The following is a 22342-nucleotide window of genomic DNA, read 5'->3' on the forward strand; positions in this document are numbered from 1 at the left end:
AATATATTAAAATATATTAAAAACATCTGAATAATTATAAAAGGCTTCATGTGCACTTTAATTCTGCTATACAGTGTGTAACAGATAGATTTGATATACTAGCTTTTACATATTTCATTTGTCATATCTTTCGGTTACACACCCACTATGGTATGAGTTAGATAGGCCACTGTTATGTTTAGCCCCTCAAATTATAATATATTATATTATAAAATTGATGAAATCGTATATTATGTTGCAGGTATACTTCCTGAAAATCAGTTAATGACGACGGTATGGTGAGCAATTGCGTTCTGAGATTATTCATCGTCATCAATGACCAGATTGACAGTTGTTGTTTATCGGTCAGCTAGTTGGAGACAAAAGAAAAGAGATTAATATTTAATAATGAAAACATGATTTAAAAAAAAAAAAAAAACATATTCCTCTCATCCTTACTGGACACGACATACCTACATACCATGCACGTGTATAATAGACTCATAAAAGTGTATAATATTGTACTGTATTATAATACATTTAACTACAACAATAATGATATAATATTAGACGCGCGTGTACTACAGTATACAATGATAATGTTAATAATAATTAATAATTATGCACACGCGGTGGCGTCGTCGCAGTCTTCGTGAAATATTTTCGTCGCTCACCGAAATCGCTGGCACACAGATCCCCCCCTCCCCCCACCATTGAAAAAGTCCGACAGGATCGACGAAACTCTTGTTATATGTATTTTATTAATAACATTTCCGTCGTCGGGAAATCTGTCGATTCAAGTAGAGCGCTTTTCTTTATGTTTATACTCTGTTAAGACCGTCCCCGTCCGCGTGTATCGCTCGACACTTAACCAGTCATAATAATATGTAACTGTATACGCGCACGCGCCTTTCCGAGGCCGACCTAACACTTACCTACCCGCGTTTGGTCCCCTTTCCTCTCGCACCGTCCCGTCCCCACCCCGCCGGTGGACAACGACGCCAATTTCAGTCGAATAAAACGAGCCATCGACGACCGATCGTCGTTCAGTCGATACCGACCAACCGCCGCGGCTCTTATATTTTTGGAACATTTGCAATAGGAATACTGCACCACCGCTATCGTTCGCAGACATGGATACGTCGCTACTATGGTAAAATCATTGTAACAATAATAATAATAATAATAATAATCATATTATAGCGTAGATAACTAGATAGGTACTGAGCATTGTAGGGACGCGTTAGGACTAGGTACCTACACGTTTGAAAAACCAGATAAATCAAGTTAAAAAACCACACAGGATTTATTCGATTTTTCCTGTACAGTGAACTGACGTTGTCGTAAGAACAATAATAATTAAAGATCTAGTATACTTAAAATATTACGAGTTGTGTCTAAAAACATACTATACACCTCTGGTGATATTATGGTGTCGTCAAATTATTGTTTCCTATGAGATATTCGGTATTATCGTATCTCGAGATTCAAATATTTTATTTATGTCTTCAAAATCACTTGTGTACAGAGTTGAATTATATACTTCCATATTTGTTTAGGACATCGTGAAACTATTTATATTAAATGATATTATACAAGCGACAATGTCAAGATTTCCTTACGGTTTCTTTTCGTCGGCAAACTTTGTAGACACTTAAAAACTTTTCGTGACTACCATTATTATCATTAACCGTTTCCACTTAACATACTATTGTTGGAACTTTGCAAAGATATTTGAACATATTATATCAAACGTACAGTGTACAAGGATATCTTATTGGAATAAAATATATAGACATTTCATAAAACTCCAACTTGTTAAGACTGTGGTTTAACTGTCTAAGCTGTATTAAGTGTCGGGTATTGGTTATGACCATGTTTTATTAAATTTACGCCTAAAATTTAGTTTATACTATGAAAAACGTTCAGTTGTTCATTTTAATATTACATAATAATATTTGATAATGGTTTGGATATATTTGAATTGAACTCATAAATGGTGTAAATTATGTAATTAATATTCATTCAAATATTATATGTTTTAAAATAGATCAATTTAATAATTAGCAGCATGCCTTAATAATTAAATATACTTTTTTTATTATATAAGTAAAAACAGGTTTGTAGACTCCGGTAAATTTAGGAGTAATAGTTTTGTCGCAATATACTATTATTTAATTTTAATACATATTAGATTTTTTTCTATTTTTCAATAATAATATGATTCAACCACAAAACAATAATTTTAAGGAAGAGTGATGATAATTCGTTCAAATTTTTAATTTATGAAATCCAGTTCAAATTATTATAAAAGAGTTCAAGGAAGATCTAAGGTTGTATATATTTAAGCAACATTTAACAATTACTATAAAATGTTCACACGTTTTTTTTTATCATTGAAATTTCAATATATATTTTTTAGTAAAACTATGATTTAACTTTGCACAACTTTGGTGTAAAACAAAAATGTTTTGTATTAAATATATTATACAACATAATTATTATAGATGCATTAGAATCTCATTAGATCAAAACTATTAGTAACCCTGAGTCTGGTAAATCAATTTAACTAATTGAGATTCAATATTGTTTAAAGCTTATAATAAAAAAAATAATAAACAATACCTATATTAATAGACAAAATAATATTTAAATAATTTCCATCAGTAAAATCCCATTCCAGATATTATACGAATACTCATGGTTTTTTTTTTATAAAAACTAAATATTAGAATAATGATGTATTTATTTATTTTTATACGGACGGACGATAGAATATTGGACACCCAAAAAATTCGGTTTACATAATATATGCATTGAATTTATCCTGTAATAATATTTCAAATCAGACAAATTGTCATTGTTGTCGAAGCCTCAACGCCCAATAAAAAAAAATATTGCAAATAGTCAAATAACAATAATATATATTGAAAGGATGCACTGTTAGGATATACTAATTGCGATTTTTTTTATCCTCAAAAATGTATACAGAAGTTGTGTGATTGTTACAAATACATTTGATTTTTATTGTATTTTTTCATTCCCGACATATCAAAACAATTGAAGGAATTTCGTTCAATTAAACGGTACGTTACGGTGATGGTCTCGATGCGCAAACGACGAAAAGCGCATGTGGGCAATAAACAAATTCATTGAATGCGCGTGAATGATATTATATATCTATATAATATACTGTATTATACGCGATGTCTTCATAAATCGAATACGCTAACTATATTTAATATATATTAGATTTTTATATATTTATATATCTTTAAAAATTGGGTCATCCACAAAAGTATTTTTTTTTTTTGTGTGTGTTGATGGACAACTGTTGTACATATTACTATAAATACTTAGAGAAAAAGATAATAATAAGTAGCAGTAATAATAATTAAAAAAAAAAAAAAAACAGGAAGTCCGTCACGATATCGCGTATTTGTCTCGTTCCGAACCAAACACACTATTTCGCGCGCGTGTACATATCTAATATCTATACATTATATTATTTATATTATCATAAACTGTAGCGAAATATGTGAGACAAATTCATTAGACATGTACTCGTCTTGGATGTTTCGGCGATAGCCGGTGAAATTCATTACGGCACAGCTGTGTAGTCGTTGAATGTTGTCGAGAAACGTTCGTTTATAATAATATACTCTTAGGCCTCTGTATTACATTGCAACAGGTACCTATCTCATATGTCGCTGCCGTGAATGTTTTCTCATAATAATTGTCGGTAGGTATTCGTTTTCGTGACTTCGTGAGTAATCCACAGTTAGGCATAACTTTTCGGGTGGTGTGAGGGTGTTGGTTATGGTCTTCCACCAAAAAACCGCACGAGGAGGCACGAGCGACTTTAACGGCTCTCGTTGTCGATTGATTTCCGTCGCTGCCGCCGCCGGGGTATTGGCCTAGTGAACTGTTGAGGTTCGTCTCACCGTCGTCTCCATCGGTATGTATGCGCACGGAGTACGCGGTTCACGTGGTGATAGACATAATGACGATTTAAATAAAAACGTCGATTAATTAATACCAGAGACAAAATGCGAGAAATAAACAATAACTTTGCCTCGTCACCCGAAGAAGGGCGTATAGAGGTACCCATGCAGTTACGATCGTGGAAAAATTAATCGTAGGTATATATAGGTATGCACGTGCCATTATTAAAATATCTTCATCGTCGACTTCGTTATTATTATCATCATTATTGTTACTTTTTTACTATTATAATATCATTATTATTATTATTAATATAATACGACTTGTTCCGCCCGTCCACCTACTTATACACTCATGCGTCGTGCACGCAGCAGAGACACATCAGAGCATTATAGTAGTTGTATGCGCGCGTGCTAACGGTAAAAGTCGACTGCACAAATTAGACCATGTAAACACACAGTATTTTGGCGATTCGCTGTTTAAACCCGAAAGCGATTAACATTGTTTTCATAATAATTACAGATTTTCATCGTATCTCATACGCATGCTATAACAATAATAATGAGTGACTTCACACACGCACATGCTAATATTATAAGTATATAGGTATATAATCACTATTAGGGGTGACATAGAAAACCGTGACGTTTAAGTGTATAACGATTAAATGTTATTTTCACTCCGCATAGGCATAATAGGTGCTACGATCTTATTGTGATATTTCAATACTGGGACCATAATATATCATGACAGTATTATGACCCGAGTAAGCGCAATGCTCTTGACGTTATGTCCGAAAAAAAATTTCCCTAAACGTCAGTCCACCGGAAGATTCCCAAATAATGCCCATGCACCAACTGCGTGAATTTATAATCATAATGCATAATATAACAACACTTTCTAATTCAAATACCCGTCAATAGTTATATACGCGAGTCACATTTCAATGTATTATCTATAGATGGAGAAAAAATTTACTGTCATGTATATGATTTGTCTTCCGTGAAAATCTATAATACGCGGGCATTGTTAAGAAAAGTGAATGCACATTTACGCATATTTCAGGACTTTTTTGCGTTCAATTTTTTTTCGACTCTCGTTGTAAAGATTATTATACATTAATCATCATTAAAACATTCTAATAGACTGCACTCTAGATTATGAACACATTTTTAGTGTAATAATAATAATATATCCGTGCATACAGTACCCTTTAAAATAAAAGTTTTGCACCCACCTTTAACTGATCGAAAAAAATTGAATTTAAAGGCCGATTACCAAGAAATACGTTTGACATGACGTAACTGAGGGTTTTTTGATAAAAAATTAAAACTAATATACAAAATCAATGCCTCTACAGTATTTGTATTTGTTTTGTGTATTGGATTCAAGAAATGTTTTATGATAATTTTCTTATCCCCGACCTGAATTTAATAAATGAACACATCATTATCATTCCATAATGCATTTTTTTTATGAGTTTACATTTTGAAACTTGTTCAAATTATAATTAACCAATATTTATAGTATAGTCTTACCTTAATACCTATAGGTTTTTATGAAAAATATGGTTTTAACTATAAACCACGAATTGAAGGTAGGTATTTACTTGTTCAAGTTCTTACTATAGAAAAAATACTATTTAAACATTTTCTTTTCTGTGATTGTTCATTACTCGACGATTATGTTAATTGGTCCGTATGTATAATATACATATATATTATTTGTATTTATCTGCATAACTAAAACGTTAAATTCAAATATCTCAGCCGAAAAATTGAAGCGAGTCTTAAATACTGTAATAAAAAGCGTATAAACACGCTATTCGATTTGATTAAAGAGAAAAAAAAACACTGACAGTTTTTTTAATCTGACACACGTGAATTGCACAAATTCCATTTATACAATATTTCAGTTTTTGAAATCCCATGTAGGTCATACTGATTTTTTGCACCATCATAATATTATTATTATTATATTATTTTATAAATATAATTTTACAAATGAATGGAATTTACACGTTTAATCACAGACGAATGTGCGAATATAATAATAGATATTGAATTATAACATCAAGGTATTGGATACACGTCGAAAACGTAGGAAATAAATCACGGTGAAAAAAAAAAACGTTCGTTACGTCCGTTGAAAATGTACGTTGAATACAATTTTTTTTTTCTCTACAATCCGTCGGAATAATGCTACCGTATGATAATATGTGCCTGTGCATACCTGGCTACCGACTTAAATGGACTCAATTTTTACTTAAATTAGTATAAGAATATTATCTTTATTGTTATTATTTTTGATACTATAGACGTTGTAATTTTTTTGTTCGCATAAAAGGTTAATAATCTTTGGCAGTGCAATGCTCACGGTCAGTTCGGAAGTGCTGCCGTCTTCAACTTCCGAAGTTTCCGGTTTCCGGATGATGCTCAACGCCTACAGACAGTGTTCGGACCAATCGGAAATGGTCGTGTGCCTGAAGAGTCGGGCGCTCAGAATGCTGGACAGAGCCATTCATATGGAAAACATTCAAATAGCCGACGGTAACCATCGGGCATTGCATTTAAAATAATTATTACGTCCCAAAAACTGTTAGGTAGTAAAAAATGGTAAGTACTTCCGACCCGTGGAATATGATTGGTCTAGAGTTTTCCAACAATCAAGAGAGGATAGACAGGACCCCGTGTAAGTTCGATCGAAATTATTTTTCCTCGGATTATAACACTATATTAATATTGAATAAAGTAGAGTTAAATATTTTAGATTTGTCGCGCTTAGGACTAAGATGTTTTGCGAGGCAAAATTTACGTCTTTTTTGTACTTTGTTTCATTATAATTATTACTGTGCAGATATACTAATACGATGCGTTTAGTTTAGAACTACTGTGCACGAATTATTATTTTCCATTTAAAAACGAAAATACAACGTTTAAAATGTCAGATGCGTGTACATTTTCTTTTCCAATGAATTTCAACTGTAAAACGTTCAATTTCACGCGTGTTAAGACATTTGCGTTTTCACTTTTGTTCAAATACATGACGCGTCTGCTGATGTGAACATCGAGTGTACTTTTATAATTTATTCGATATAATTTCAAAGAAAATATTTACATAATATGTATAGGTACGGCGTTTGACATAATTCGAGAGAAAGACATAGAGACCGTTAATAACGTGTTATTTATTTTAGGAATATCTCTGGTGAAGAAATCTGAAAACAACGGCAGATCGTTGGAGGTGGACAACAGTGATGTGGCTGAAAATGTGATACCCGAGAATTCAGCCGAATTCGGTAAACAAGTGGACTCAATGTTATACGAAAAACTGTCCAGGTTCGCTAGGTCCAGATCGCTTCAGCTGTCCATGCCACAGATGTTCGACGAAGGCAGAGATCTCGATGACGGTGTGTACTTGACTGGTAATGTAACATTAGTGTACACTACTCTCCTGATATTATATTGCTTGAACATAATAAATTGTAAAAAATAACAATATAATATTATTAACATATTATATATTAATACATTAATTTTTTTTTATTGATAGTTTAATATTAAAAACAGCAAGCGTGCAGTAGGACCGATACAATATTTACATACTCGTATAATATTGCATATTACATAATATTAATACTTGATTTTGTATGAATGTAAAATAATTTTAATTTCTCGGGACTAGGGTGACCTTTTTTGAGTTCACAACACATACAATTTGGTCATTCGATATACAAAATCGGACGAGTTTCAACCAAATTAGATGAAGTTTAAGAATCAATTCATATGTCATATATTCTCCAAACGTATGTACAACATCTGGAGTTACACCAGAAATAGGACTATTACTTCATAGTTTTTTACCTGCTGTAATTGTTACTAATTATGTTTCATATCTATTTTTTGATCATTCATTAATTTCTGAATATTTCGGAATCGGCACTCAGCCAGCTCGCTGAGGATTTATTGCCGCAGTACCTACATCGCAATCACCAAATCTGAAATCTCAATTTATCCAATTTAGCATGTATCAGCGACGATTCAATCTCTAGAAACTATAAAGTCAAATTTTAAACAAAAATTCACTTAGAAAGATCGTGTTTTAGAAATAAAACAATATTTATATATTCTTTAATACAATTTAGAAATTATATTATTTAAATGCTAAACAAATAAAAACAGTGGCGTGGTGAACTAAAAATATTCCAGAGGCAACCCCCCATATAGATGATCCACCCCACATGTATTTGCATGTATATAAGTACAATCCTTGTCCCTTGATACCCACCCCCCAATATTTGAAAAATCCCAGAGGCAATTGCCTTTGAAATTACTCTTTGCCACGCCACTGAATAAAAATAATTAACGATAGAAAATAAATTTGAAAAATAGTTGGTTGAACTATTTTTCCACGTTGCGACGATATAAAAAAAAAAAATAACCAGTCAAAGATAAATTAAAAGCATACCTTGTCTAATAATTAAACTCTAACTAACTAATTAACTCTAACACTAACGACTTTTCAAAAACTCAATGTTATAATATTTATACTTTTAAATCTCGATTTTTCCTGACATTTTTCGTGTTTGTTTATGTTTCGTTCTACATCGATGTTTTGGGGTACACAGGCCGCAAGAAGAAAAAGGACAAGGGCGGTCAGGTGTACCTGATGATGCTCAAGGGAGGTCTGCTGGCCTTAGCGTACAAGGGTCTGGCACTGTTGGCCGGCAAAGCGCTGTTGGTGAGCAAAATCGCGCTCACGCTGGCCATTTTGGTGGCATTCAAGAAGCTGTTCAGCGGTGGCGGCCACGGTGGCTCGTCCAAGACCACGTACGAGATCGTCAAGCAGCCGGTGATGACGCACTCGCATCAGTACGCCGCGCCCGGTGCCGCTGACACGTTCGGCAGCTACGACAACAGCGGGCCGTACGCCCGGAGCATTGCCCAGCCGGACGTCGTGCCGTACCCGCAACTGGCCGCGTACAGGGCCCACGTCAGAGGAATCGGCGGTGGAGGCGGTGGAGGCGGTGGAGGCGGCAGTTCCATGGTGATGTCGTCCGCGGCCTCGTCACCGTCCGCCGTGTCCGGAAGCGTGCAACACGATTCGGGTCAGAGAGACGAAGCGCTCTGAAGACCGGACACCCGGACCACTGCAAGCTCCTTGACCGACCCCATCGCGGGTGACTCTCTACCACAGCCACCCACCTCACACTATCAACTTCATCATGAGACATAATATTAAAATAATATTATGATATTATTTTTTTCGTAACGCAGTCACGGGAACTCATCACCCAAGACTTCGTAATGTAATAACGTTAATTACATATTATTATTATTATTTTTATTATTATTATTAAAAATTATTTATTTATTTATTTTATTATTGTCTTTTTTACATTATATTCATCATAGTACTTTGAACTATAAACTATAAATATATTTTTTGTTCTTATATAATATTATTAATTGCTTTCCATTATTATATTATAATTTTTTATATTATGAATAACTGATTGTGCTCAAAGTTATGTGTCGTCTAATATTGTTATATTTTATTTAAGATTAAGAATAATAAATAAATTTAATATAAAGCCAACCAGTTAATTACGTTATTAACGCGTCCGATTTTCGAACGTCGTCTATGCCAGTCATTCAGTACGTGTATAAAATATTCATTTATCGATATACAGAGTGCCCCGCGAGAATTATTGTGATATTTCGCGAAATAATGAAGACATCGAAATCGTGGTTTTTTATATATCATGAAATTAATGAAAATTAAATTTTGAAACGTCAATATTTTCAGAAAAATAAACTCTACAAAATGGCTATAGTCAATTTTTTTGGAAATAATTAAATTAGAAAAAAAAACATTTTTTTAATTTTTTACCAAAACATTTAAATTAAATTAAAAAATGAAATAATTGTAGTTCTCATCCCAGTGAGTCTTATAAAAAACCAAAATTTTGATATTTCCATTATTTAAATGAGATATACAATGGGTATAAATCCTCACGGGTCACTCTGTATAATATAAAACCGTCATAATAATCATAAATATCTGTAGTAGAATAAACATATTATTATTTAGCCATTGTTTAGTGATTATTACATGTTTTACATGTTTGACGAAAATATTCAGTAAAGTTACTGGGTAGTAAATAAATAAAAACATTTTCGATTTCACATAATAGTTTCGGTAAACTTAAGTTAACAATTAAATAATTAATGAAAATAACTGTTAATTGAATTGGAAAAAATATTTGAATAGTATTAACTGAGTAGTTATACAAAATCAATAATAGGTATTTATCCAGAAAAAATTCATATCGATTATGTATTTAATCTTAATATATTTTATACGAATTATCTACTATTTTACAATAATATGTTCTTGCTATATTCTGTATTAAATCTAAATGTTCATAAACAAAAAATTACTTCATAGTGATACCTAACATACTATAATCATTATTTCAATAATAAAAACTTTGTACGCCATTTATTAGACTAAAAATATTTTCTATCAAGAAGGTTTTTATAAAGCCTCAGGTTAAAATTAATATAAAAATGTTTCAGGGTTGAAATGTTAATGAAAATTATCAAGTATAAGATGATAAAGACGATGTAGCTTTATTAAATATAAAAACACAACATTTATATTTTAAAACACGGAGCGTTGTATATGCAATTTTAACACAAGACATATTAATATTTTGTTATAAGCATTAATTAATTGAAAGCAACATTTATACTCAAATTATTTATTAGTGATTTAAATTACTGAAATAGATGCTAATAGCTAATGAATTAACTGTTGTATATGATTGGTAATAATATTTTAATAGATCTAAAAGCTGATAATATATTATACATACATATTATATTGTTATACAATATTTTATTATGCTGGAGATAAATACAGTATAATTATAAAAATGTTTGTTATCAGTGTTCGTATTACTTCTTATTATGATTGCACACATTGAGTGAACGGGCCGGGAGCATAAGATAATATTACGCGTGCCCGAACGCCAATGCTTTAGGGCACCACTAACACCTAGGGCGGAGAAATAATATGGAGATAGCTGGGTGTGTAGTGGTGTAGTAGTTCAAACAGCAGTGGTCGTGGTCGCCGGGCAAATACTGTAGAACTACGTAATGCGTGTTGTGCGAAAGGTATGTTTTTGTGTACGAGTGTGTGTATGTATGTAGATGTGTGTATAATAAGACAAATAATAGTAAAATGGTAACAAGGTTTTTGGTAACAGTTGCTGTTGCTGTATAATACACAATGATAATAATAAATTAACAAATATAATATAATAAAATCACAGCAACACAAATGTATAAAAATATAATATATATAATAAATCAAGCCCTTATGGCTATAACAGTATACAATATATATTGTGGCCCTTCTGGCCCAACAGAAAAAGGTATATATAAATGAGCGGCCCTTATGGCCAAGCAAATGACAATATAATATGTATAATAAAATTCACAGCAGAATTCACAGATAATAAAAATAAAGTTATAATTCACGGTAGCTATTATAGAGCTACGTAAAAATATAAAAGGATTAGCCCTTCTGGCTCAACAGAGTAGAAAATATAATATAAAAAACAATTGGTGCAAATTGATCTGCGGTCCTTATGACCAAGAATAATATTATAATAATACTATTCCTTAAACATTCCAAAACACCTCTACGAAGCACTCGGACCGGACTATGAAAATTCTATTAATATTCTAAATTTCCTAAAAATAACCAAACTTTATAACCTCATATAATTTCATATGTTTTCCTAGATATTCCCCTACTTTAATTACACATACCTTCCAAGAATAATTTTATTGTAATATTGTAAAATGTATTGTAAATTATTGTACCTGTATATATAAGTAATATTTTAAAATATGTAAGCTAATAACCTTAGTTGTTGAGGCTTTAAAGTAATAATAAAAAAAAAAAAAAATAATACTATGCGCCCTTCTGGCACGACAGAATATAACAATAAATAATAATATAAGTTGTGTACGGCCCTTGTGGCACGATAGAATATATAATAATAAGTATAACGAATATAATGATAATATAAAATAAATAACTCACAGCTTGTCGGTGTGCTGCTGGCCAGCCGCTGCCTGGCTATATAATTTTACATTAAAAAACAAAGAATGATGTTTAAACATAAATATAATAAGTTCGGTGATTAGCACCGCGAAATTCACAATAATAATAATATATATGGCGATTAGCGCCCACGCACAATAATAATGTTTGACGATTTGCGCCTTACAATGAATAAGAAACGTGGCGATTCGCGGCCGCACAATTTATAATAAATTTTGGCTATTCGTGCCTTTTACAAAATAAAATAAAATCCGCGACGGTGTTTGCTCACGACGACGGACGGAGGAAGACAAAGGTCACGGCGGCCGTGTTAATTATATTGTTCGCGCATCCCGTGCGGCGGCGGCGATAATTTTCTTATAATCTACATATTATATAATAATTCACAATCACATAATTAATACAAAAATATACACTACGAAAATAAACTACAATTATATGGTGACTGTGTGTGTGTTTGTGTCCAGTCGGTGGTATACCTACGGCTAATGTGCCGTCGTGACAGCGACATTGAGTGAGAAAGACACACCGCGATTGTATACGATAAACTCGCATCAATATATAAGACTATATTTTTAGTATCGAACTGTACGTCGCGCGTCGACTACTCACTAGTGTCTATTGTGTTGAATGTCTTTATAGTTCTTGTGTTTCATATTACATTTATTTTAATTGACATTATTTATTGGAGGAAAATGGTCAGTGGAGGAAAACGGTATCTCGTTTTTGGAGGAAAATGGATACGGCCATATTTTGGGTGGCCAAATTAATTGACCGTATGACCATCATAGTACGACTAGATAAAATGTATTGGCTCTAAGGAACCGGTTAATGTCGCAATCGAATTCTTATAATATTTTTATTTTTATTATTTTTATAATGATATAAGGCTTCAACCATAGGCGGATCTACGTGGTAGCCGGGTGTACCAAGGCACACCCTAATGTATAGAGAAAAAATTAAATAATATTAAATAATAATAATTAATAATATAATATATACACATTAATTTAATTTTAGTTTTTTGTAAGTATAACTGAAATCAGTGTTCTGAATCAGTCTGAAATAATGAAAATTTAATAAAAGTAATAATTACATAAATTTTTTAATCAATAATTTTGTTATTTTACATTATTAATGAAGAATTTAAATCACTACTCTGTCTATTGTCTACAGTTCTACACGTATTTGTTTAACGTTATTGTTAAATGATATTATTATTCAATGTTATTGTCGTCAATACGAAAACGTCACGGTCAGTCTAATGGCGGTGGTAACTATTTTTAGCGAAAAAATATTGCCTTTTCTTGGAAATCGACGTCGCGCTGATAACGATAAAAAAAATACTAATAATAATGATAATACTTTTGATAATTTGTATTTCATTTATTTTTTCATTATTTAATGTGATGTGATTTGTTTATAGCCTCATTCCCTATGTAATATAAAAAAATAAATACAAAAATGAGCCGGGCACATTCAAATATAAAACTCTGGATCCGCCTATGGCTTCAACATCTTAGGTTATTAGCCTACAATTTTAACAATATGAACAAAACGAATTTTACACATATTTACAACTTATGGGCTAGGTGAATATAATAGACAAATTTCGCTTCAGTGTTATCATCTCTTATAATAATATTATTCTTCGAGATGATAAACACGCGTATTTGACTATAATAATGTACCTACCAAATAATATTGTGTCGTTCATTATCGGTCGCCGCCGGGCCGCGAATATTTATTATTTAGCACGGTCGCCGACTTAAATCGAAACCCAGGAGTCGTAAAAGTTTGCGCGCACTGTTCAACCGAAAAGTGGGTACATTGTAGTTCCACTGAGCTGTCGCGGAAACGCGCGCGTAGGTAATTATTACGCGAGTGAATCGCCGTAATATACACTTATGTGGGGCCGCAAATCGCCGGAAATAATATTGTCGTGAGCGTGAATCGCCTTTTTATTATAATATTATAAATTTTGTCGCTCTTGCTGTTATTTTCATTTTTATGTCGGTACGCGAATCGCATAATGCTGCGGTGTATTGTGCTGCACGTGAATGATCGCGGTTTGTTGTTTCTGATGTTATGATATTTATCAACGAGAGTGCGCTAATCGCATTGCGCAGTAACGTTCGCTATGATAAATCGTTTTATATTGGCTCGAATATAGCCAACGATCAGTAATTTCAAACATCAAATGTCCCACTTCGTGCGTAAATCGAAATAATGCGATGTAAAAACTTTGGTAAAGATCGGGGGCAAAACACTGCGGTACAAAAATATGCATGACAAGTACGCGATGGTGTTTATTTATTCTTCAAAAGATCGCATAATTTTACGATGGTAAAATAATATTATATTATTGTCACACCGAAATATTGTTTTTAATTAAAAAAAAAAAAAAAAATTATAATATCAATTAATGAATTAATGTTGATTATAATAATATTGTTTATGTTATGGCATCGACGTCGACGACATGGAGTGAACAACGAATAAATATTATAATAACACCGAAACTCCACCCGTCAGGCGCTGTTGGTGGCCGGTGGGTATGTATTATGCTATTTGCGCTAGCGGGTAAGATGGACGGCCAACGCTGTCCTCGTTGCCGGCCTGTTAGACCGTTCCGGAAGCGTCACCGGACTAGGAATTGGCCGAAGCGGCCGGCGGCGTCCGATCGGGTGATGATGAGTTCCGCCGTTTTCGTCCACGGTGAGGAACCGAATGTAACTGTACGGCGCCGATGAGTATGACGCTCCGTTCACTAGGTGTTCGATATCGTATAGACGACTGACTTGGTGATGATCTCGTAAATCGTAATGCGATGCCTTGCCGTAATCGCCTCCGCCGTGGCCTTTGAGCGCGAACACTGCCGCTATGACGAGCGCCTGCGTGACCGACATTAGTACCTTGCCTGATATTGCGGCCAGCGATGCAAACGCGATGCAGCCGCGGGGCCGTCTTTCTCGTCTCGCCCTGAGTGTGAACAAACAAACAAATATAAACGGCTCCCAAAACGTTGGTGATCCGACAACGGTCGCGGTGGACGTACACAAGTCGCGGTCGTCGTTTCGTTGTCGTATGAGTTTAGAACTCTCGCCGTGTCCGGTATAGGTGTTATTATATATAGCAAGGATGGGCAACTCAAAGTAACTTTTGAAGCACTTTAAAATCTATAGGGCCGCAGTGCATAGGAGAAAGCAAAAAAAAAAAAAAAAATAGTCCTTCAAATTTACTAACATTTATTTATATTTACAATTATTATTTAATGTGATACTTGAGGATGAGGTTTTATATGAAGTAATTTGAAAATGTAGCGCGGGCCAGATAAAAAAGATACGTTATATATAATACATAGTTATAATTTTAGAAAAGCGGGTGAGTGGATTTCGCTCTTCTGTACAGTATACTTTACAAGTGGGTTACTGTGATGGATGGTATTAAATTTAGATTCAATGATATAATAATATTATCATTGTACACGAAAAACGATTCTGAATGGAGACGGTTTGTCAGTCTAGGATATGTTATACTATATTAATAATATTGTTATTATTTAAAAAAAAAAAAAAAAAGAAGATACCTATAAAATAAATTCCAAATTAATCAAATCAGATTCATTATGCACCCGACACACTTGGTCATTCATAGTAGACATAAACAATTTATTATAAAGTATTAATATAAGTCATTAACGACATCAACTATTACAATAAGAATATCAATTGTTTTAGAAATTTTAAGTACCCACGAATAATATTTTTAAATTATTACAATTATATTACCAAAATTGTTATTCTTGGTTATTTAATATGTAATTTCATCCAAATTTGAACTTAAAATAACTACTACAAAAAACTGTGTTTGTATATTTTAAGATTTTTTTTTTGTCACAGAATTAATTACTTAGGTGGAACTGTTTTAAATTTTCAATTCTAATCTATAAAAGTTAAACGTTTTATACATTTTTACAACCAAAGAATTTGTAAATTTTCAATTAAATACATTTTGTCAAACTTTGAACTACAGATGGTTATATATGTATATATATATAAAAAACTAGCCTATGTATTTTTAATATTTTCAAATTGCTATTATATCAACTTATGGGGAACTTTGTATTAAATTTTCAAGTTTTTTGACCCAATGAATAAAATTGTATTAACATTTATAGAATAATAAACTAAAAATTTCAAATGCTTATAAATAACTTAATAATAACATTTTATCAAGTATAGGAATTGAAAAAAATAAATATTAGGTGTAAATTTCAAGTTTTTACTAGTATTCGTTTTAGAATAACAAGAAAATAAGAATATCGATGCAAGATAAATTGTGTGAATACCTATCTAATGTTGTAATTCAAATTCTCATAAAAATTTAATTTGACTTTCCGGTATACATTTTTAATTACTAAAAGTAGATATACTCATGAAGCATTATTTCGAAAACATATCGTGTATACATACACAAAAAACACACACACATACAACATTGTAAAATCAGAGTGCATTCATCGCATCTCTCAGAATCTAAAATACTTATAATGTTAAATGATCTGCGATAAGCGTAGGTGACTCGAGTAGGAATATTTAGCGTGATTTTTTTCTAATTAAAGTTATGTAATAAACTAATAAATCATTATAAATTTATTATATCACCTATAATAATACTATATTATTATTAATTATAATAAAGTCTAAGTTTTTATTAATTTTCTCAACTATAGTTATGATAATATCTTTCAAAAGCTATATATCTGTATGGACTGTATGTAATCTACTGATGTTTTTCAAATTTTTAAAAGTGGTCGTTTTGTTTTCAAACAAATTATTATAATTTATTGTTGATCAAGTATCTTCGATATTATTAATTGTAGATCACGAAAACTAAAAATTAATAATTTTAATACTTCTATATGTATGTCTTATTAATATTTATAAAAAATGTGGGTCATTATTATTTGTAGAAATATAGTAAAATAATCGAAAAAAAGGTTGTACAAAACGATTTTAAATATTGTTTCCAATTACAAAATAACAGAAAAAAAAACATTATATTTTACAATTATATGACACTAACATCATGGTGGGTAGTGCATTTTATAAATTAAAGGAAAGCGTAATTTTATATTTGCTAATATGATATTATAATATCGTGATAAAATGACATACAATAGAACATTAAAAATAAAATAAGATGAATGATAAATAAGCTATTATAACATTATAGTGTCCTAAAATGGCTAAAATATTAGTATACAAAAACAGCGTTCCATTTAAATATTATAAACAATATTTTACGTAGATACTGTAAGCGCCGTGGTATCAGGACTCGGAAGCTTAATGCATATTAAAAAAGGTGGATAATATTATCCTTTCGTAAACGAACAACAAAAATAATAATAATAACGATGACAATAAATAATAATAAATACTACTAATAAATATAATAAATAATCGTGTCAATATCAACGGTGCGTGACGTACACACACGGTGTCGAATGACGTGTTAAATTGTACTTTTGTAATTTTATATTTATAGAATAAATTATGGCTTGTTGTACGATCTGTAAGCCAACATCTGACTGGCAGCAGCAGCTTCCGATGAAAACGACGACGAAGACCTCTTGTCCCAGCCTCCATGGCCACCCGAACTTCCGCCCGACGGCCAACCGGAACCTGACGACGAATGCGACTCGTGAATCATGTGCTCACCACCTCCACCGCCAGACTTGGACAAGAGCTTTTTGAGAGTGATGATCAGCGACAAGACTAGCGCTATTTTGCTGATTATCAACGCCTTTCCGGCCATCAGAAACAGTATGCCGAGCGCCAGTGGTATGATCATCATCGCCTTCATGGCGCCCATTGTCATCATCATTCCCATGGTTTTCTTCATTTTTCCGCGACCTTTGCAAACATTTACCGAGAAATATCATTAGTCAATTATAATTAGTTTTTTTTTTTTTTTTTTTTTATTAAACAACTATCTGCGGCGTCTATGGCCATTGGATGTAACAGTACATTATCTTATAATTAGTTTATTATTGTATTATATCAAATCATTTGAGATTAAAATCAATTATATCAAATGTATTGTTTTATATTGTTTTTATATATTGTAATTTGTTATTGGTCTGAATATTATTAAGTCTAAAAATGTTTCAAAAAAATAAAAATATTTTTAGTAAAGAGTACCTAAAACTATACAGGATGTCTCAGGAGGATTAACCCATTGCAATATCTCCTGGGATAATAATTATATCATAAGTCTGTTTTTTTTTTTTTTTATTAGACTCACATATACAAGGGATTATTTATTATTTAATTGAATTAAAAATGATCATATTAACGGAAGTTCGGCAAAATCAAATACTCATAACATGAAAAATAAAAGGACCATCGATCGTCCTTGTACGACTTGACTTTTCGGGCAAATAACTATCAAACAATAATATTATTATATTATATATTATATCAATCCGAAAAAGAAAATCGCATAACTTTATTGTTACGAATAATAACGATTCTCAGCCCTAGATTTGTCGTTATTGTTGTCGTCGTCTCCATTGTGTGTTGCTCATATCGCGTGTAATTAGCGCCCCGGCGAAAGGATAATATATATTTTATACACACGCGCACACACACATACACACACATAATTATATATTTATATTATTGTAAAACTGTATGAAGGTGCAATACGTGCGGTATGTTTGTCCGAATGGAGTCCGTTCTCGTATTAGTGACGGACCGACACACACACACACACACACACACACACACACACACACACACTCGCGCGCGTACGATATTGTTGTAATACCATTTTCATATTTATATATAATATAATATACCTATGGTACAATAATTCCGTTTCGGTTTTCATTTGCTTAGTTTTTTTTTTTTTTTTTATGCATTTGCATTTGATATTTGAAAAATCGCTACGCATCAATTGTGCTGTACCGTCCAAATGAAAAACACGAGCTACCCGTTTGTGAAAATATGTAGCACAAACACGCACTCATGCCGAGAAATTGTATGGCTCTCGCGAGATCGACGCATAATAACGATAATAACGTTACGCGTTTAGTAGACCGATTTGCGCCCATTATACCTACCCTTAACCATCTACCACCACAGAGTTACCACTGTAGATACCCAGTTTAGTATGCCAATGATTCGAAATCAGAATTATTTCGAATGATAAATTGTTTATATTTATTTTAAAATACGATGTAATGATGAGAAAACAGTTTTGAATTAAATAATATATATATTATTATTATTATTATTATTGTTACCTATATCCCGGTACCTATCGTCCATAATATGCTCAATTTTAAATCCAAATTAATAATTGTCATATAGTTATATTTTTTTTTTCTGAAAACTCTGCAGTTTCAATTACTTGATAATTCTACTTCGGACTTAAGCTTGGACGGTCGAAAGGCTGTCATTATAAAATGAAAACATCTTATTGTACAATTGATTTAACCATTAATGTGCTATATAGTTCACTGATATTGTATTTTAAACCACGAAACATATAGGTACTGTAACATTATCATATTTGTATTAAATCTATTTTTTAGATTAATTACAAAAATGTGTAATACGTATAAATATTAAGTTTAGATGATAATACCAGGTTCAAACAAAAAATAAAAATTACTTAGTATTTTATATAAATATTTAGTGTATAAGTTACCGGACAATTAAAAAATTTTGTTAATATATTTTTAATGATAAATTCTTAGATGTTGATTTTAATTTCTGATAAGTACCTATAGGGTAGTTATTTTAACTTGTAATCCATACCTATTTAAAAATTATATTTTTCAGAAAAATGTTTCTGTATTAAAATATTTTGAAATAAAGAAATTTAAGAAATTCCAAACGAACAATAGTAATTACTATTGTGGATAGATATTTTTTATTAAAAGTACATATTTTTTTAAAAGTGGTCATATATCAATATTACATTAAAAAATAATTAGTTTTATCACAATTTTAGAATATTCAAATCATAAAACAGTATATTCTATTAATATTATAAAATAACTCAATAAGTTTATTCTTATAATGTTTATAAAGAATGTCTAAAAAGTATTCTTTGATTAATTTTAATGAACAATGGAATATTGATAATATAAACTTAATATATCCCTGAATATGACATTTTTATTTACAAAGATTATCCATATCATATATAAAATCGATGCATATACATCATGTTATCACAATCAACGAATATTCACAGCATAAAAATGATTATTCTAATAAATAACCGTTATTTAAAAAATATTATTCTATAACTATGCTGTATTTATCATTTGGTTTGTTTGGAAAAGCTCTACGAATCAAATAAATAAATATTAAATTTAAGATGAATCAGAGTATAGAAAAAATAAATTATAAATATATATTGCATGGAACTATACTATAGTTAATTGGTTTTTATTGAATCTAAATTATAAAATATGAATTTCTGAGTATTAAATTTATGAACAATTTGTGTAATTATTGTATTTATAGTAGTCGACTGAGTATTACAAATTAAGTATAATATAAAGTCAGAGAAAACTTCTCACGTCGGTTCTTAAAAAAACGGTTAAGTGTTCGCTAACGGTTAACCGACGGTCAGTGGGATTTTTAGCAGAATTCCGCAAGTGTCCGGTTTAAGTTAACGGACATTGTAAGAACCGGCATTAGTCCATTTGTTAATTTTTTTTTTTTTTTTAAACAAAATATGTAGATATCTGCCTACTAATGTGATTTTTTTGAAAATAAGAAATATAATCAAATTTTTACTTTTTCAACATTCTGATTCTTATTTGCTTATGTTTAAGTTTGTTGTTTCTGCATATATTATAGGCATGATATAAATTAATTATATTATCTATTCCTACGGGTTCATATAATACGTATTAATTATTTCAAAATAAAATGTTTACCTTCTTCCAGGGCTGTTCTCAACTGGTCTGGCGTGAGTTCGGGCAAACCGACCTTGACAACTCGACCACTGAGAAGTCCGACCGCCTTTTCGTAAAGCATGCGGTTGAGTGTGTCGTCTGGTTTGGTCTGGAGTTCACGTTCTGAAACCACTGGGCCCTGATCCGATCGTTGTCGGCGGTGACTTGAGTCCCCGTGGACCAGGGTCACTGAACCGGTCAGGGGTAACGAATCGTCTCGAGACATGCGGTCCAGTGTCACGATCGCCTTGGACTTGAGGCACGTGATGAAGTCGTCTACGCTTCCTCCTCCGTCGCTGTCGGCGGATCGTAACCCGCAAAAAGCTCTGGACCGGCCGCCTAGCGCCAAAATCGCCACCGCGCACACCAACACCGTACGTAACCGACTCATTATAGGCACTATCAGCGAACCTTTTCAAAACGAACTGATTCCGGTATCGAGTTATTTCGAAAACGACCGCACGGCGTGTATGATATTCTATATATTATTATGGTTTATATACAATAATATGCGTGAATATATTGTGTGTATGAATTCCACCATTAAATGTCCGCGAAATCGGCACGACAGTGGCTGTAGATGCTTGGGCGCCGGAACGTGCACTGACGCCTGGGTTTCCCGGACATCCGGTATATATACCGCCGCCGCATTCGCGCGGGGAGCGGAAAACGCGCGCGAGTCACAACCACGGCCCCGGTCCGCACATGGGCGGCGCCCCTCCGAACGCGCACTTGACCTCTAACACGGTGCTTTCTTCTTGTTCTCTCACGATCAGAGGACAGTCTACGACGACGACAGATGATTATAATACTGTTTTAGCAGGGCCGCCGTGACAAGGGGATGCGTGCGGGATAATAGTCTCCGGAGTGCCTATAGCAGAGTGTAATAGTATATAATATAAGTTATATTATTTCACCTCGGGCGCACGTCGATGTACCAGCTACTCGCCCGTTTTCACGAAATAAATGTTCATTAAGTCTGACGCAAGCTAACCGTGTAGTATATTATATTAATTGTGTAGTCTTGTGATAGTGCATTTTTATACCGTGTCGACGGCAAGACTTTCACGCGTCGTGAGTGTTGATCATACGGATATTATAGAAATTTGAGAATCGGAGTACTTAGGTAAAGTAGTGTAAAAGAGCTTGCAAATCGACCGAAATCAATTTTCTTTTCTCTCAAATTCGACATGTTTATTTTGTCTCACCATTTTACATGTTCTTATTAATATTAATATATTATGCTTACCTATTGTAACTAATGCATCGTTATTAAAATTAATTATTGTAACAGCG

General features: G+C 32.3%; 2 protein-coding genes across 3 annotated transcripts; one reads left to right on the forward strand and one right to left on the reverse strand.

Annotated features, from left to right (window-relative positions):
* The first annotated feature begins 974 nt into the window (after window positions 1–974).
* On the forward strand, window positions 975–9522 carry Osi11 (Osiris 11). 2 transcript variants are annotated; one of them, XM_089229167.1, is made up of 4 exons: window positions 975–1132; window positions 6271–6473; window positions 7121–7348; window positions 8552–9522. In XM_089229167.1, the coding sequence occupies exons 1-4, from the start codon at window positions 1113–1115 to the stop codon at window positions 9052–9054; spliced, it is 954 nt and encodes a 317-aa protein (XP_089085293.1). In that variant the 5' UTR covers window positions 975–1112; the 3' UTR covers window positions 9055–9522. The 2 variants fall into 2 exon arrangements, with proteins under 2 accessions (XP_089085293.1, XP_089085294.1); XM_089229168.1 differs by having other exon boundaries at window positions 7121–7333.
* A 7672-nt stretch (window positions 9523–17194) lies between these two features.
* On the reverse strand, window positions 17195–21641 carry LOC107168882 (uncharacterized). The gene is made up of 2 exons (XM_015518427.2): window positions 21029–21641; window positions 17195–17981 (listed from the first exon to the last, which is right to left on the reverse strand). Exons 1-2 carry the CDS (start codon window positions 21435–21437, stop codon window positions 17620–17622), a joined length of 771 nt encoding a protein of 256 aa, XP_015373913.2. The 5' UTR covers window positions 21438–21641; the 3' UTR covers window positions 17195–17619.
* Window positions 21642–22342: the final 701 nt, after the last annotated feature.

The sequence above is a fragment of the Diuraphis noxia genome, unplaced genomic scaffold (genome assembly GCF_037042655.1).
Source record: "Diuraphis noxia isolate RWA-SAM2 unplaced genomic scaffold, SU_Dnox_SAM2 contig0005, whole genome shotgun sequence".
In the NCBI taxonomy this organism is placed as follows: domain Eukaryota; kingdom Metazoa; phylum Arthropoda; class Insecta; order Hemiptera; family Aphididae; genus Diuraphis; species Diuraphis noxia.

Bases quoted from the DNA above. Each gene is read 5' to 3' on its own strand.
- Osi11 (XM_089229167.1), top strand. From the start codon at position 1,113: ATGGATACGTCGCTACTATG. The intron at 1,133-6,270 runs GTAAAATCATTG...TTCGCATAAAAG, and splicing joins ATGGATACGTCGCTACTATG to GTTAATAATCTTTGGCAGTG. The intron at 7,349-8,551 runs GTAATGTAACAT...TGGGGTACACAG, and splicing joins TGACGGTGTGTACTTGACTG to GCCGCAAGAAGAAAAAGGAC.
- LOC107168882 (XM_015518427.2), bottom strand. From the start codon at position 21,437: ATGAGTCGGTTACGTACGGTGTTGGTGTGCGCGGTGGCGATTTTGGCG. The intron at 17,982-21,028 runs GTAAACATTTTA...ATGTTTGCAAAG, and splicing joins GAGAACAGCCCTGGAAGAAG to GTCGCGGAAAAATGAAGAAA.